Source organism: Pipistrellus kuhlii, unplaced genomic scaffold (assembly GCF_014108245.1).
Source record: "Pipistrellus kuhlii isolate mPipKuh1 unplaced genomic scaffold, mPipKuh1.p scaffold_m20_p_159, whole genome shotgun sequence".
NCBI classification, from domain to species: Eukaryota; Metazoa; Chordata; class Mammalia; order Chiroptera; family Vespertilionidae; genus Pipistrellus; species Pipistrellus kuhlii.
In genome coordinates, this window is record NW_023425470.1 from 1,557 (window position 1) to 15,449 (window position 13,893).

Consider the following 13,893-nt stretch of genomic DNA (forward strand, 5'->3'; position numbering starts at 1 on the left):
CGCCGCTGAGCGGGGCCGCTCGGGCTGTCCGTGCGCCCGCGCCGCGCGGCTCGGGGCCGGTCGATGGGACGGGGCGCCGGGAGGCCGGAGGCGGCGCCCGTCGGGGGCCGGGGGCGGGCGGCGGGCGCGGGGACGGCGGGCCCTGAGCGCCGCCCGCGGGGAGGCCGCCCGGCGGCCGCGATGGGCTCGGCGCGGGGCCGCCTGCCAGCCGGGCCGTGAGCGCCGCCGCGCCGCCGCCGCCGGGACCATGGCCCTGGAGCGGCTCGGCCCGACCCTCAAAGGTAAGCGGGCCCGCGCGGCGCCCCCTGCGGGCCGAGGCGGGCTCCGTCCCCGGCGCCGCGCCTTTGTCTGGGCGCCGCGCGGGCTCGGGGCTCCGGCCGGGCTCGACGGGGACGGGGACCGGGACGGGGACCCACGGCGCCGGCGCGGGCCTCGCTCGCTCCGCGAAGTTGCGGGTTCGCGGCGGCGGGCGCGGGCCGGCTTCCCGGACCTGCGGGCCCCGCGGCGCTGCACGGCCCGCGGGGCGGGGGGCGGGGGGCGGGGGGCGGCCCCGCCGGTCCCACCTGCGGCGGCCCGAGCTGCGGCCCCACTGCGGCCCGCCGCCCGGACCGGGCACCCGGCTCCGCCTGCCGCGGTGGGGCCGGCACCCCGGGCGGGCGGGGGGCGGTTTCCATTCGGACCCGGAGCCCAGGCCGCCGAGATGCGGAGACAAAGTTGCCGCTGAAACTCGCCCTGAATGAGCCCTGTTCGTTCCCGGTGCCCGTGCCCGCCGGACAGCGTGCCGGCAACGCTACGACATGCTCCGTCTCTGTGTCTCTGTCTCTGTATCTCTGTCTCTGTCTCTCTGTATCTCTCTGTCTCTATCTATGTCTCTGTGTTTCTCTGTCTCTGTGTGTCTCTCTGTCTGTCTCTGTGTCTCTGTCTCAGGGGGAAGGAGTGGAGAGGGGGGTGTATGCGGGCATGTAGCGCTCGCCACAGGACCCTGGAACCGGGGGTGACCAAGGGGGTGTTTTCCTGTCCGCACCCACACTTTCCCGTCCCCGGGTGTGACAGTCATTAGCGCGTTCGGTGTCAGTCTCCATCGTGGGACAGGCATTCGGCCCCGGCCCCCCAACTCCCACCCGGGGCTCCGGGCCGACCGGGCACTGGGACCCGCCAGCCGGAGCCTGTTTCTCCGTCCCCCCATGAACGCCTGGCGGCTCCCCCGTTCCTCCCACCCGGCCCGCTCGGCCCCGGGGCCGGGCTCGGGCAGGACGGGAAGGCGGTGTTGTGCCCCCTCCAAACGAACTGTGCAGAGGGAGCCGCTTTCCGGGGGCTCCCCCTCCCGTGTCTGCCCATCACGGGGCTCTGTCTCCCGGACAGTCAGTGCGCGGCTCAGCCTCGCCGCCGCCGCCGGCACAGCTTGTGGGGCCCCGGCTCCCGGCGGGAGGGAGGGGGCCGCCTGCCCCTCTCGGGGTGCCGCCGCCCCCTCCGGCCGAGCTCTGCCCGTGGCGGGGGCCGGGGAGCTCCGGTGACAACAGTGGGGTGGCCGCGCCGCGGGGGGGGCTGTGGCGGGGCAGGCCCGGCCCCAGCCGCTGTGTTTGGTCTCTGACAGCCATGCGCCTGCAGAGGAGGGTGCTGACAGCCGCCTGGGGGGATTCCGGGATTCGGGATTCTGAGCAGGGAGTGTGTGCCTCAGGTGACGTGGCTGTGTGTCCGAGTGAGAGGTGCACATTCGAGTAACGGGTGTGGAGATGGAAGGGGTGTACACTCAGTGATGTGTGTGCGCATTAGGTTACATGTGTGCACATTAGAATAACCTGTGTGTGGAGATGAAAGGGGTGTGCACTCGGTTCCATGTGTGCACATTAGAGTAACATGTGTGCACATTAGAATAACATGTGTATGGCAATGGAAGGGGTGTGCACTTGGTTACGTGTGTGCACATTAGGGTAACGTGTGTGTGGAGATGGAAGGGGTGTACACACGGTGATATGTGTGCACAGTAGAGTAACATGTATGTGTGGAGATGGAAGGGGTGCACACTCGGTGACATGTGTGCACAGTAGGTTACATGTGTGCACAGTAGAGTAACGTGTGTGTGGAGATGGAAGGGGTGCACACTCGGTGACATGTGTGCACAGTAGGTTACATGTGTGCACATTAGAGTAACGTGTGTGTGGAGATGGAAGGGGTGCACACTCGGTGACATGTGTGCACAGTAGGTTACATGTGTGCACAGTAGAGTAACGTGTGTGTGGAGATGGAAGGAGGCGGATACAAAGCCGCTCCTGAGCCCGGGACAGAACAAGCCCTGTGTCCGGTCCTCAGAGGAGCACAGCCCCTGGGGAGGCGTCCCTCGTCCCTCGTCCCTCGCCTGATGTCTTAAAGCCGGTGCGTGCGTCACCTGTGCAAAGCAGCATGGCCTTTAAGTTGGAAAGTTACAGAGATGGCGTTTTCCCAGCGCCGCCGCTCAGGCTGTGACAGTGTGGGGCGCTGGGTGCTTCCGAAGGCTTTCCCTCCGTCAGGGAAAGGGGGGTTTGTTTTTCTCCAAATGCAGCCAGCGTGCGGAGGTGACGAAGGCTGTCGGTCTCCGGGAGGGGGTCCCGGCGGCACTGGCCTCCGCCTCGCAGGGAGGCCGCGGTCCAGGCGTTTCTGCCGCCGCCCCGGGCCCTCGGAGCGGCTCCCCTGTCTGAGGCCCCGCAGCTTCCTGTCCGTTCGGCTCTGAGGCCCCGATGCCTCCCAGGGACCCGCCGGGAGTGTGCTCGGTCACACGGACCTGCCGGGTCAGAGGGCAGGTCCTCGGCGTGCGTGCCTGTCTGGATCACAGTCCCGTCCGCGCCCACGCTGCCGGGACCGGGGGCTGCATTGGCGATGATGCAGCGTGAACATCCCCTTGCACCACATTTGAAAACACCTGTGTGAGGCCGGCATAATTCCGGCTCCTGTCCTTCATCCAAGCCTCGCATCGAAGAGAGCAAACAGTGCAGGCATAAGTAAGTCCTGGAAAGCTGTGTCTGTCTTTAATTTACTGCATTATTTAATGCAATTGTATTGGTTTCAGGGATACAGTCTGCCCCGACATCATCTGTGTGTCGTGTGTGTGTTCCCCGCCCCACGTCAAGTCTCCTCCATCCTCTTTTCCCTCTTTACTGTCTTCTTTTCTTTTCTTTTTTTTAATATATTTTATTGATTTTCCACAGAGAGGAAGGGAGAGGGATAGAGAGCTAAGAAACGTCGATGAGAGAGAAACATCGATCAGCTGCCTCTTGCGTACCACCTACTGGGCATGTGCCCGCAACCAAGGTACATGCCCTTGTCCGGAATCGAACCTGGGACCTTTTAGTTCGCAGACCGACGCTCTATCCACTGAGCCAAACCGGTTTCGGCTACTTTCTTCTTCTTTTAAAAAAAATATATATTTTATTGATTTTTTACAGAGAGGAAGGGAGAGGGACAGAGTTAGAAACATCGATCAGCTGCCTCTTGCACACCCCCCACTGGGGATGTGCCCGCAACCAAGGCACATGCCCCTGATCAGAATTGAACCTGGGACCCTTGAGTCCGCAGGCCGATGCTCTATCCACTGAGCCACACGGGTTAGGGCCCCCTTTACTTTCTCTTCCCTCCTCCACCTCCTTCCCCTCTCCCGATCAGCATACCATTGTCTGTCTGTACGTTTGTTTGTTGCGGGAGGGGATTTGCTTTGCTTTTTCACCCACCCCACAAGCTGCTGGGCTCCGACAGCCGTCAGTCTGCTCTCCGTGCCTGCGGTCTGTTTCTGAGGTGGTTGTTAGCTCACGTTGTTCGCTAGATGCCACGTGAGTGGGATCATAGGGAACAGGGCTTTGTCTGACCGGCTTACTTGGCTCAGCACAACGCTCTCCAGGTGCCTCCACGCTGTCGCAGAGGGTAATAAGATCCCCTTCTTCTTCTTTTTTAATATATATTTTTATTGATTTTTCTTACAGAGGAAGAGAGAGGGATAAAGAGTTAGAAAACATCGATGAGAGAGAAACATCGACCAGCTGCCTCCTGCACGCCCCCTACTGGGGATGTGCCCGCAACCAACGTACATGCCCCTGACCGGAATCGAACCCGGGACCTTTCAGTCCGCAGACCAACCCTCTATCCACTGAGCCACACCGGTTTCAGCAAGATTTCCTCCCTTTTTATGACTGAGTGCTATTCCTTCTGAACTGTCCCCCAGCTGTTTCACCCCTCACCTCGGGGTGGCGCTGCGGCTGCCTCCACCGTGGCCGCAGTGGGCACGGGGCACCTGCTCCTCCCTTCAGGGTCGGTCTCTCCGGGGTGTGCCCGGCAGTGACAGGCAGGTCCATTTAATTTGTCGAGGAAACTCCACACTGCTTCCCGCCATGGCCGCCCCGGCCTGCTTCCTGCCATGGCCGCCCCGGCCTGCCTCCCGCCATGGCCGCCCCGGCCCGCCTCCCGCCGCGGCCGCCCCGGCCCGCCTCCCGCCATGGCCGCCCCGGCCCGCCTCCCGCCATAGCCGCCCCGGCCCGCCTCCCGCCATGGCTGCCCCGGCCCGCCTCCCGCCATGGCCGCCCGGCCTGCTTCCTGCCATGGCCACCCGGCCTGCCTCCCGCCATGGCTGCCCCGGCCTGCCTCCCGCCGCGGCCGCCCGGCCTGCCTCCCGCCGCGGGCACCGGCTCCCTCTTCTCCGCACCCTCCCGGCGCTTTGGCGCCGGTTGGTTTCCTGTGATCGCGCTCTGGCCGGTGAGAGGTGGTGATGCTCATTGTGGTTTAAGTTTTCGTCTCTCGGGTGGTTCGCCAGGCTGAGCACCTTTTCCTGTGTCTGGGCCTCTGCAGTCCTCGGAGAGCCCCTCTGCCGGCCCTCTGCCGGCCCTCATTGGCGGTGTGGTTTGGTGGGGGTGGTGTTGAGCTGTGTAAGTTCTGTATCCATCTTGGACATAAACCTTTACCGGATGTGGCCTTGGCGGGTACGTTCTTAACTCAGGCGCTTGTCTTTTCGTTGTCGATGGTCCCTTTGCTGGGCAAAAGCTCTTTGGTGCGAGGTGGTCCCGACGGCTCATTCTTCCTTTTGTTCCCCTGGCCGGAGGAGATGGGTCAGAAAAAACAGATATATATATATATATTGCTACGAGAAATTTTACTGCCTCTGTTTTCTCCTTGGATTTTTATGGTTCCAAGTCCAGTACTTAAGTTGATCTATTCTGAGCTTATTCTGGTGTCCCATTATCACAGCACCATCGATTGCATGGACGCCGTTACCCCGGTGTGCGTCCTTGCTCCTTTGTGGAGTGTCGATCGGAGCAGGAGGCGTGGATCCATCCCGGGCGCTCTGTTCGGCCCCATCGATCTGCCGCTGTGATGCCCGCCCCGGACGCCCGGTGGCAGGCGGTGCGGGCCTCCGGCCGCGTCCCTCTGTCTCTGGGCCGGGCTCCGGCCTCCTGCGGCTCCGGGAGCTTCCGGGGCGTTTGTTCCCGTTCCGAGGAACGCGCCCTCGGGGTCCGGACAGGAGGCGCGGCTCTGTGGGGTGCAGGGGACCATGTGGACAGGTCCATGGTGTCCAGTCTTCCTGCCCAGGACACAGAGTGCTGCCACTCAGCGTGTCTGCTTCCATTTCTCGTTGTCTTTGTTTGGTTTGGGGTGTGTGTGTGTGTGTGTGTGCGCTCGCAACTATAAATGGGATTGTTTTCTTAGTTTCCCTTTCTCGTAATTCAGTGTGGTTTTTTTTTGTTTGTTTTTAATTTAATAAATCTTTATTGTTCAGATTATTACAATTGTTTCCCCTCCCCCCCCCCCATAGCTCCCCTCCACCTGATCCCCACCCCACCCTCTGCCTTTACCCCCCCCCAACCCACCCCGCTGTCCTCATCCATAGGTGTATGGTTTTTGTCCGGTAGTTCGGTGTTGATGTATAAAATTGCAACTGAGCTGGCCGGCGTGGCTCGGTGGCTGAGTGTCAGCCTGGTCAGGGCGTGTGCCCCTGTTACAGGTCCACCCCCGTCGGGATGTGCAGGAGGCAGCCGACCGAAGATTCTCTCTCCTCATCGGTGTTTCCCTCTCCCTCTCCCTCTCCCTCGCTCTCTCTGAAAATCAATTAAAACATGTTTTTAAAAGTTAAGAAGTAAAAGGCTCTTCACAGCACGAAGGAATTCATTATCGTTGATTGAGCCTCAGATGGGGAGGAACAAAGAGCTTCGTGTCCTCACCCCGGGCCTTAGTCCCTCGGCCTCGGTCGGGGGCCTGGGCCTCGCAGGGCCACAGAGCGCCCGGGATTGGTCCCCGGGAGCCTGCCGCCCCCTCCCCGTCCTTTTTCTCAGTGCTCCTCCCGGCCCATCGCCTCGCCGAGCGTTTGCTGGCTGACTCACCGCAGAGCCAGCCATAGAGCGTGCACCCCTGGGGGGACTACAGGGCCGACGGGAACAGCTGGGGTCTGCCACGTTTGCTGTAAAAAAAGAAAAAGTGTGTGTTCTCGGAATGCATCATGAATTAAAACGTGCTTTCCGTGCTGAGTGTCCTCAGGGTTCAGATACTTGAGTACATTGTCAGTTATCTTTGTGCTCGGGCTGCCCTCCCTGTCCAGTAGCTCATCAGAACCTCACAGCTAACCCTCACCTCCTGGCCCACAGAGCACAGCTCCGGCTTCCCTGGCAGCTGCCACGGGATCTGTCGCACGTGGACGGAGGCTCGGGCTGATGCCCATGTGGAAACGTGTGCGGTTCCTTCACTGCGTGTATGTACGTAAGAAAGCGAAATGGTAAACAGTACTGGCCTGCAACAAACAAAAGAAAAAATCAAAAGGGATGCGAAGGAAAGTCTTACCTTTAAACTTCTTGTGGGACCGAGATGTGGCCAGAGCCGTGTCCGTCAACAGCAGATTCCCGCTGGCCAGTGTGGCTCAGTGGTTGAGCACAGACTTAGGAACCAGGAGGTGGCCGTTCCATCCTGGTCAGGGCACAGGCCCCGGTTTTGGGCTTTATCCTCAGTAGGGGACATGCAGGGAGCAGTCAATCCATGATTATCTCTCATGGATGCTTCTATCCCTCCCTGCTCCCTTCCTCTCTGAAAGCAATAAAAATAGACTTAAGAAAATACTTTTAAAAAAATTTTGTTATTGATTTCAGAGAGGAAGGGAGAGGAAGAGAGGAATAGAAACATCCATGAGGAGAGAGAATCATGGACCAGCTGCTTCCTGCACGCCCCCTACTGGGCATGGAGTCCACAGCCCGGGCCTGTGCCCTTGACCAGGAGTCAAACCGCCACCTCCTGATTCACAGGTCGATGCTCAGCCACGGAGCCACGCCAACTAGGCTTAATAAAATTTGCCTTAAATTTTTAAATCGAGAGCAAATGTAAGGAAAGTGGTTTTGGTTCCTCGGTCGTCATCTGATCTTCCTTAAATACTAATGGAAGCCGTACCCGTCTCCCTCCCCGCAGTGCTGCTGATCACCGTGCTGGTGGTGGAGGGGATCGCTGTAGCCCAGAAGCCCCCAGGTAGGCGCTCCGGGGCCGCTGCACGTGCACGTGGGGGGGGGGTGTGGAAAGGCGCCGTGTGGGTGAGGCGGGCAGTGGTGGGAGGGAGGAGGGTCGCCCTCTTGCTGGGACCGCTGCTCTGACCTCCGTTCCCGCCAGATGGACAGAACATCGGGGTCCGGCACGTGGCCGGCACCCAGTGCGGCATCTGGGTCCGGACCAGCAATGGAGGCCACTTTGCTTCGCCGAGCTACCCGGACCCGTACCCGCCCAACAGGGAGTGCACCTACGTGCTGGAAGGTACCGCCGGCTTCTGTCCTCACTCCGCGCCTTTTCACTGCTCTTCTTTTCTCTCCTCACCCGAGGACGTCTTCCCATTGATTGGTTGATTGATTCTTTTCTTTTTATGTTTTAAAATATATTTTTATTGACTTCAGAGAGGAAGGGAGAGGGAACGAGAGAGAGAAACATCCATGATGAGAGAGCATCATGGATCGGCTGCCTCCTGCATGCCACACTCTGGGGATCGAGCCCGCAACCCAGGCCTGTGCTCTTGACTAGAACTGAACCCGGGAGCCTTCAGTCCGCAGGCTGGCGCTCTATCCACTGAGCCACACCAGCCAGGGCCTTTTTACTTTCCTGGTAAAACTAAACCCATTGGTTAAAATGCCCTGTTTAAACCAACTTGAACAAAATTCAGCATCTATTTTTTGAGCTGAACTCTAGCAGTGTGTCCGTGTTTCTGAATACCGAGCACATTCCCAAGACAACAGTTGCGATGACCTAGGAGTTTGAATCCCCTAAGATCATGGTCGGCAAACTGCGGCTCCCGAGCCACATGCGGCTCTTTGGCCCCTTGAGTGTGGCTCTCCCACTAAATGCCACGGCCTGGGCGAGTGTGTATCGAAGAAGTGGCGTTAGAAGAAGTTTAAGTTTAAAAAATGTGGCTCTCCGAAGGAATTTCAGTCGTTGCGCTGTTGATAGTTGGCTCTGTGGACGGATGAGTTTGCCGACCACTGGCCTAAGACGTCCCAGCGCACCTCGCTGCCCCGTTGGCTGGGAAACCCCTCGGTGAGGACCGCTCTCACTTCCCGGCTCCGGGCCAGTCCACGCCCTCGGCCCCCTCCCTGCCTTCCCCCCGGGGTTCTGCTCCCGCGCACTGTGGTCGGGGCCAACACGAGCTGCTCGGCTCCCCTTTCCCTGCGACGCTGGTGAGCACGGCGCCCCCCAAGCAGCGGAGACGGACGGGCCGTGGGTTCTGTGAGCAGCGTCCTCCCCCCGGCCCTCGGCAGCGCCCGCCCACGGGCGGCCTGCACGCCCGTCACTAACCGTGACCGCCGTGGCTCTCCCTGCAGCCGCGCCCCGCCAGCGCATCGAGCTGGCCTTCGACCAGCACTTCCACATCGAGCCCTCGTTCGAGTGCCGCTTCGACCACCTGGAGGTGCGGGACGGGCCCTTCGGCTTCTCCCCGCTCATCGACCGCTTCTGCGGCGCGCGGAGACCCCCACTGCTGCGCTCCACCGGCCGCTTCCTGTGGGTCAGGTTCAGCTCCGACGAGGAGCTCGAAGGCCTGGGCTTCCGGGCCAAGTACTCCTTCATCCCAGGTAAGAGCCGGGCCGCCGCCGGGACCGGCGCTCTCGGACGGCTGACCGGCAGAGCCAGCCCCGGGGGGACACGGGGACACGGGCTGCCCTCTGCCGGCGGCGAGTGCGCGGCTCTCACTGCCATTCGGGTTTTCACGCAGAAGCCTGTCACCGGGAGAGATGAAGCCCAGCCCCTGTGGCTCTGCCTGCGTGTCACAAAGCGGCAGCCCTGACTCCCGGTCAGGGCCCAGGCCCGGGCTGCGGGCTCCATCCCCAGTGGGGGGCATGCAGGAGGCAGCGGTCCATGATTCTCTCTCACCGTTGATGTTTCTCTCTCTCTTCTTCTCTGCAATCAATTAAAAAGATGTATTTTTTAAACCCATGTATTATCACTTAAAAGCATGATGCTGTCAGTGAATGTGCACTTAAATCACAGTGGTCTCTAGTCCACACCAGGAAGCTCTCTCTGGCACCATTACTAAGTGCAGCGTCTGTTACTACGTGTGACACCTGTTACTAAATGTAGCGTCTGTTACTAAATGTAGCAGCCATTACTAAGTGTAGTATTTGTTACTGTAGCAGTTGTTACTAAATATAGTGTCGGTTACTATTACTGTAGCATCTGTTACTGTAGCATCCTTTACTAAATGTAGCGTTCGTTACTAAATGTAGTAGCCGTCACTAAGTGTAGCGTTTGTTACTGTAGCATCTGTAACTGTAGCAGCTGATACTAAATGTAGTGTCTGTTACTAAATGTAGCGTTTGTTACTAAACGTAGTAGCCGTCACTAAGTGCAGCATCTGTTACTGTAGCATACGTTACTAACTATAGCGTCTGTTACTAAATGTAGCAGTTTTTACTGTAACGTCCGTTTCTAAATGTAGCGTCCGCCGTGGTAGGTGGCTCTACACTGCCTCAAAGCCGCTGACGCTCTCCTCTTTCCGTTGCAGATCCAGACTTTACGTACCTCGGAGGTATTTTAAACCCCATCCCAGGTTTAGTATGCTCCCTCCTTTTCCTCCCCGCCCTCCGCCCGCCTGCGCACCCGCTCACCGTGCCCCCTCCCTTGCAGACTGCCAGTTCGAGCTCTCGGGGGCCGACGGCGTGGTGCGGTCCAGCCAGGTGGAGCAGGAGGAGAAGACGAAGCCCGGGCAGGCAGTGGACTGCATCTGGACCATCCGGGCCACCCCCAGGGCCAAGGTGCGCGGGGTGGGGCGGCCAGGGCGGGGCAGGGCGGAAGGGCGAGTCCTGCGATGATGTGTTTGTAAACAAATAAGCTATCGTGTCAATTTCAGGAATAGCACACAGCTGCAGTAAGATTCTTTTTATTTTTTAATATATTTTATTGGCCAAAACCTGTTTGGCTCAGTGGTAGAGCGTCGGTCTGTAGACGGAAGGGTTCCAGGTTCGATTCCCGTCAAGGGCATGTACCTTGGTTGTGAGCACATCCCCAGTAGAGAATGTGCAGGAAGCAGCTGATCGATGTTTCTCTCTTATCAACGTTTCTAGCTCTCTATCTCCCTCCCTTCCTCTCTGTAAAAATAAAAAAAAAATAAAAAAAATCAATAAAATATACTATAAATAAATAAATCAGTAAATAAATAAAATCAATTACAACATCCTCAGGTGAGGATTAAAAAAAAAAAAATGGAGTTTTGAGAGGAAAAGTGGATCCCAAGAAGCTAAAGTGTTCTGTCCAAGGTCTCGGGGTTGGTTAACACCAAACCCCAACGCAGCAAACCCCAGTCCCCTGTTCTCCCCCATCCCACCAGTCAGACTGCTCCCGGGACGCCCCCAGGGGAGGCGGCTTTCGGTCCCTGACAGACAGACGGGGGTTGGCGGCTAACTCCTCCTGCTTGTCGCTTCCAGGAGTCCCAGCAGTTAAACTGACACGTAACGTGTGTTTGTATTAAAAGAGAAAAGGGAGCGAGGCATCGACTTCTCGGTCCACGTGTCGCCCCCTCCGGGCAGAGTCCTGTTGGTGCCCTGACCGGGACCGAGCCCTCGGCCTGGGCGGTGCCTGGGCGCCGGGCCCCGTGAGAGCCGTGTCCCTCTGGCTCGCAGATCTACCTGCGGTTCCTGGACTACCAGATGGAGCACTCCAACGAGTGCCAGCGCAACTTCGTGGCCGTGTACGACGGGAGCAGTGCCATCGAGAACCTCAAGGCCAAGTTCTGCAGCACGGTGGCCAACGACGTGACGCTGCGCACGGGCGTGGGCGTGGTGCGCATGTGGGCGGACGAGGGCAGCCGGCTCAGCCGCTTCCGGCTGCTCTTCACCTCCTTCGTGGAGCGTGAGTGACCGCCTGGGCGTGAGGTCGTGGGCATCGTTTCCACCCGTTCAAGACGGTCCTGGAGCGTCTCCTCCCTTTTCTCTTTCTTTTTTAATATATTTTTATTTATTTCAAAGAAAGAGAGAGACACCCATGATGAGAGAGGATCATGGATCGCCTGCCTCCTGCACTGGGGATGGAGCCCACCACCCGGGCGTGTGCCCTGACCGGGAATTGAACCGTGACCTCCTGGTTCCTAGGTCGATGCTCAGCCTCGGAGCCACGCGGCCGGACATTGAGCGTCTTCTTTTGACAAAAACGGCAGCTCACAGGGTGTAGACATGACTGGGTCTTAGTCCTTGGTTGCAGGCACATCCCCTACTGAGGATGTGCAGGAGGCAGCTGGTCGATGTTTCTCTCATCGATGTTTTTAGCTCTCTATCCCTCCGCCTTCCTCTCTGTAAAAAAATCAGTAAAACATATTTTAAAAGAGAAAGAAAGAAAAGGAGAAAGTGGGGCTGAGCCCTGGCCGGTGTGGCTCAGTGGAGAGAGTGTTGGGCCCGGGGACTAACGGCAGCCAAGAGCATGTGCCTCGCTTGCAGGCTCCCCGGCTTGGGCACAAGCAAGAGGCAGCCCATCCCTGTGTTCCTCTCATCGATGTTGCTCTCTGTCTTCCCCTCTCTCTTCCCTTCTCTCTAAAAATCAACGGGAAGATGCCCTCGGGTGAGGAGTAGCACGTGGTCTTTGGGGAGCGCTGGCCTCTGTCTTCCCGGGGCGGCGTGGTGCAGAGGGCGCTCCTGGGAGGACTCACACTCTGTCCTTGGCCTCCCCCCAGCGCCCTGCACGGGCAGCACCTTCTTCTGCCACAGCAACATGTGCATCAACAACTCGCTGGTCTGCAACGGCGTCCAGAACTGCGCGTACCCGTGGGACGAGAACCACTGCAAAGGTGAGTCCCTGGGCGAAGGCCCGCCTTCCCCGGGGGACAGCGCCATCACTGCTCATTAGATACTAGAGGCCCGGTGCGCGAAGATTCCTGCGAGAATGGGCCTGCCTTCCCCTGGCTGCCGGCACCGCCTGTGCTCTGGCCTGGAGCCGCCTTTCGGCCTTCCCAGGCTGCCCCGAGGCCCAGAGTGTCTGGGGCAGTGCTGAATGCCTGTGTCCAGCCCCCAGCTGCTCGGCACCTCTGTATGCAAATTAATCCGCCATCTTTGTTGGGTTGACTTGCACACTCACCCCTGATTGGCTGGTGGGCGTTGTGAAGGCACAATTTGCATCTTTCTCTTTTATTAGTGTAGATGTGTTTATTGCTTTTTAGAGAGAGGAAGGAAGGGCGGGCGGAGGGAAGAGATTGATCAGCTGCCTCCTGCACGCCCCCGACTGGGGATTGAGCTCACATCCGGGGCCTGTGCCCCGACCGGGAATCGAACCGTGACCTCCTGGCTCCCGGGTCCCCGTGGCGGGCGGTGCCCGGGCCCCTTCCCGGCTGCAGGCCCCCGTCTCTCCGCAGAGAGGAAGCGGGCCGGCCTCTTCGAGCAGATCACGCGGACCCACGGCACCATCATCGGCGTGGCGTCGGGCGTGGTGCTGGTGCTGCTGGTGGTGTCGGTGCTGGTGCAGGTGAAGCAGCCGCGGAAGAAGGTGCTGGCCTGCAAGGCGGCCTTCCCCAAGCCCGGCTTCCCGGACGCCTTCGACCCCCCGCACTACGAGCTCTTCTCGCTGCGGGACAAGGAGCTGGCGGCCGACCTGGGCGACCTGGGCGAGGAGCTGGACGGCTACCGGCCGCTGCAGCGCGCCTCCTCCGCCTCGCGCTGCGTGCACGAGCACCACTGCGGGGCGCAGGCCCGGCCCGGCCGCCCGGCCCTGCCGGCCGCCGAGCTGCCCTTCCGCCACGACTTCGCGCCGCCCCAGCCCATGAAGACCTTCAACAGCACCTTCCCCCGCAGCAGCTTCACCTTCCAGCCGGCCGCCGGCCCCAGCTCGCCCCGCGCCGGCCGCGTGGCCGAGGAGGTCCCCTGCGAGATCTACGCGCGCGGCCGCGAGGACCCTGCCCCGGCGGCCCTCACCATCGACTTCTGACCTCGCCGCCGCCGACCCCTCCCCGGGGACCCCTCCCCGGGGACCCTTCCCCGGGGACCCCCTCCACCGGGGACCCTCATCGGCCGGGGACCCCCATCGGCCGGGGACCCCCATCGGCCAGGGACCCCCTCCGCCGGGGACCCCCCTCGGCCGGGGACCCTCATCGGCCGGGGACCCCCATCGGCCGGGGACCCCCCTTGGCCGGGGACCCCCTCCGCCGGGGACCCCCCTCGGCCGGGGACCCCCATCGGCCGGGGACCCCCATCGGCCAGGGACCCCCCTCGGCCGGGGACCCCCATCGGCCGGGGACCCCCCTCGGCCGGGGACCCCCTCCGCCGGGGACCCCCCTCGGCCGGGGACCCCCATCGGCCGGGGACCCCCTTCACCGGGGACCCCCATCGGCCGGGGACCCCCTCCGCCGGGGACCCCCATCGGCCGGGGACCCCCTCCGCCAGGGACCCCCCTCCCCAGGGACGTGGGAACGCACCCCAGCGCCTCCCTGTCTCCGGTCCCCTCCTC

At 60.8% G+C, this 13,893-nt stretch overlaps 1 protein-coding gene and 1 long non-coding RNA gene across 3 annotated transcripts in view; one reads left to right on the forward strand and one right to left on the reverse strand.

Annotated features, from left to right (window-relative positions):
- On the forward strand, nucleotides 1-13,444 carry NETO2 (neuropilin and tolloid like 2). 2 transcript variants are annotated; one of them, XM_036439488.2, is made up of 9 exons: nucleotides 1-281; nucleotides 7,405-7,461; nucleotides 7,600-7,740; nucleotides 8,796-9,044; nucleotides 9,974-10,018; nucleotides 10,096-10,223; nucleotides 11,088-11,316; nucleotides 12,131-12,244; nucleotides 12,806-13,444. In XM_036439488.2, the coding sequence occupies exons 1-9, from the start codon at nucleotides 248-250 to the stop codon at nucleotides 13,372-13,374; spliced, it is 1,566 nt and encodes a 521-aa protein (XP_036295381.1). In that variant the 5' UTR covers nucleotides 1-247; the 3' UTR covers nucleotides 13,375-13,444. The 2 variants fall into 2 exon arrangements, with proteins under 2 accessions (XP_036295381.1, XP_036295382.1); XM_036439489.2 differs by having other exon boundaries at nucleotides 9,974-9,997; nucleotides 12,806-13,443.
- The window catches only part of LOC123652426, a 21,810-nt gene continuing 12,853 nt past the window's right edge, over nucleotides 4,937-13,893 (reverse strand). Inside the window, exons 2-3 of the long non-coding RNA XR_006741772.1 lie at nucleotides 6,731-6,739; nucleotides 4,937-4,947 (exon numbers count right to left, since the gene is read on the reverse strand). This is a non-coding gene — a long non-coding RNA (uncharacterized LOC123652426). The remainder of the gene's footprint in view (nucleotides 4,948-6,730; nucleotides 6,740-13,893) is intronic.

What these genes read in the sequence shown, in the direction of transcription:
- NETO2 (XM_036439488.2), top strand. Translation starts at nt 248, where the DNA reads ATGGCCCTGGAGCGGCTCGGCCCGACCCTCAAAG. An exon ending in CAAGTACTCCTTCATCCCAG is followed by an intron (nt 9,045 to 9,973) that starts GTAAGAGCCGGG and finishes TTTCCGTTGCAG; the next exon opens with ATCCAGACTTTACGTACCTC. An exon ending in TATTTTAAACCCCATCCCAG is followed by an intron (nt 10,019 to 10,095) that starts GTTTAGTATGCT and finishes CCTCCCTTGCAG; the next exon opens with ACTGCCAGTTCGAGCTCTCG.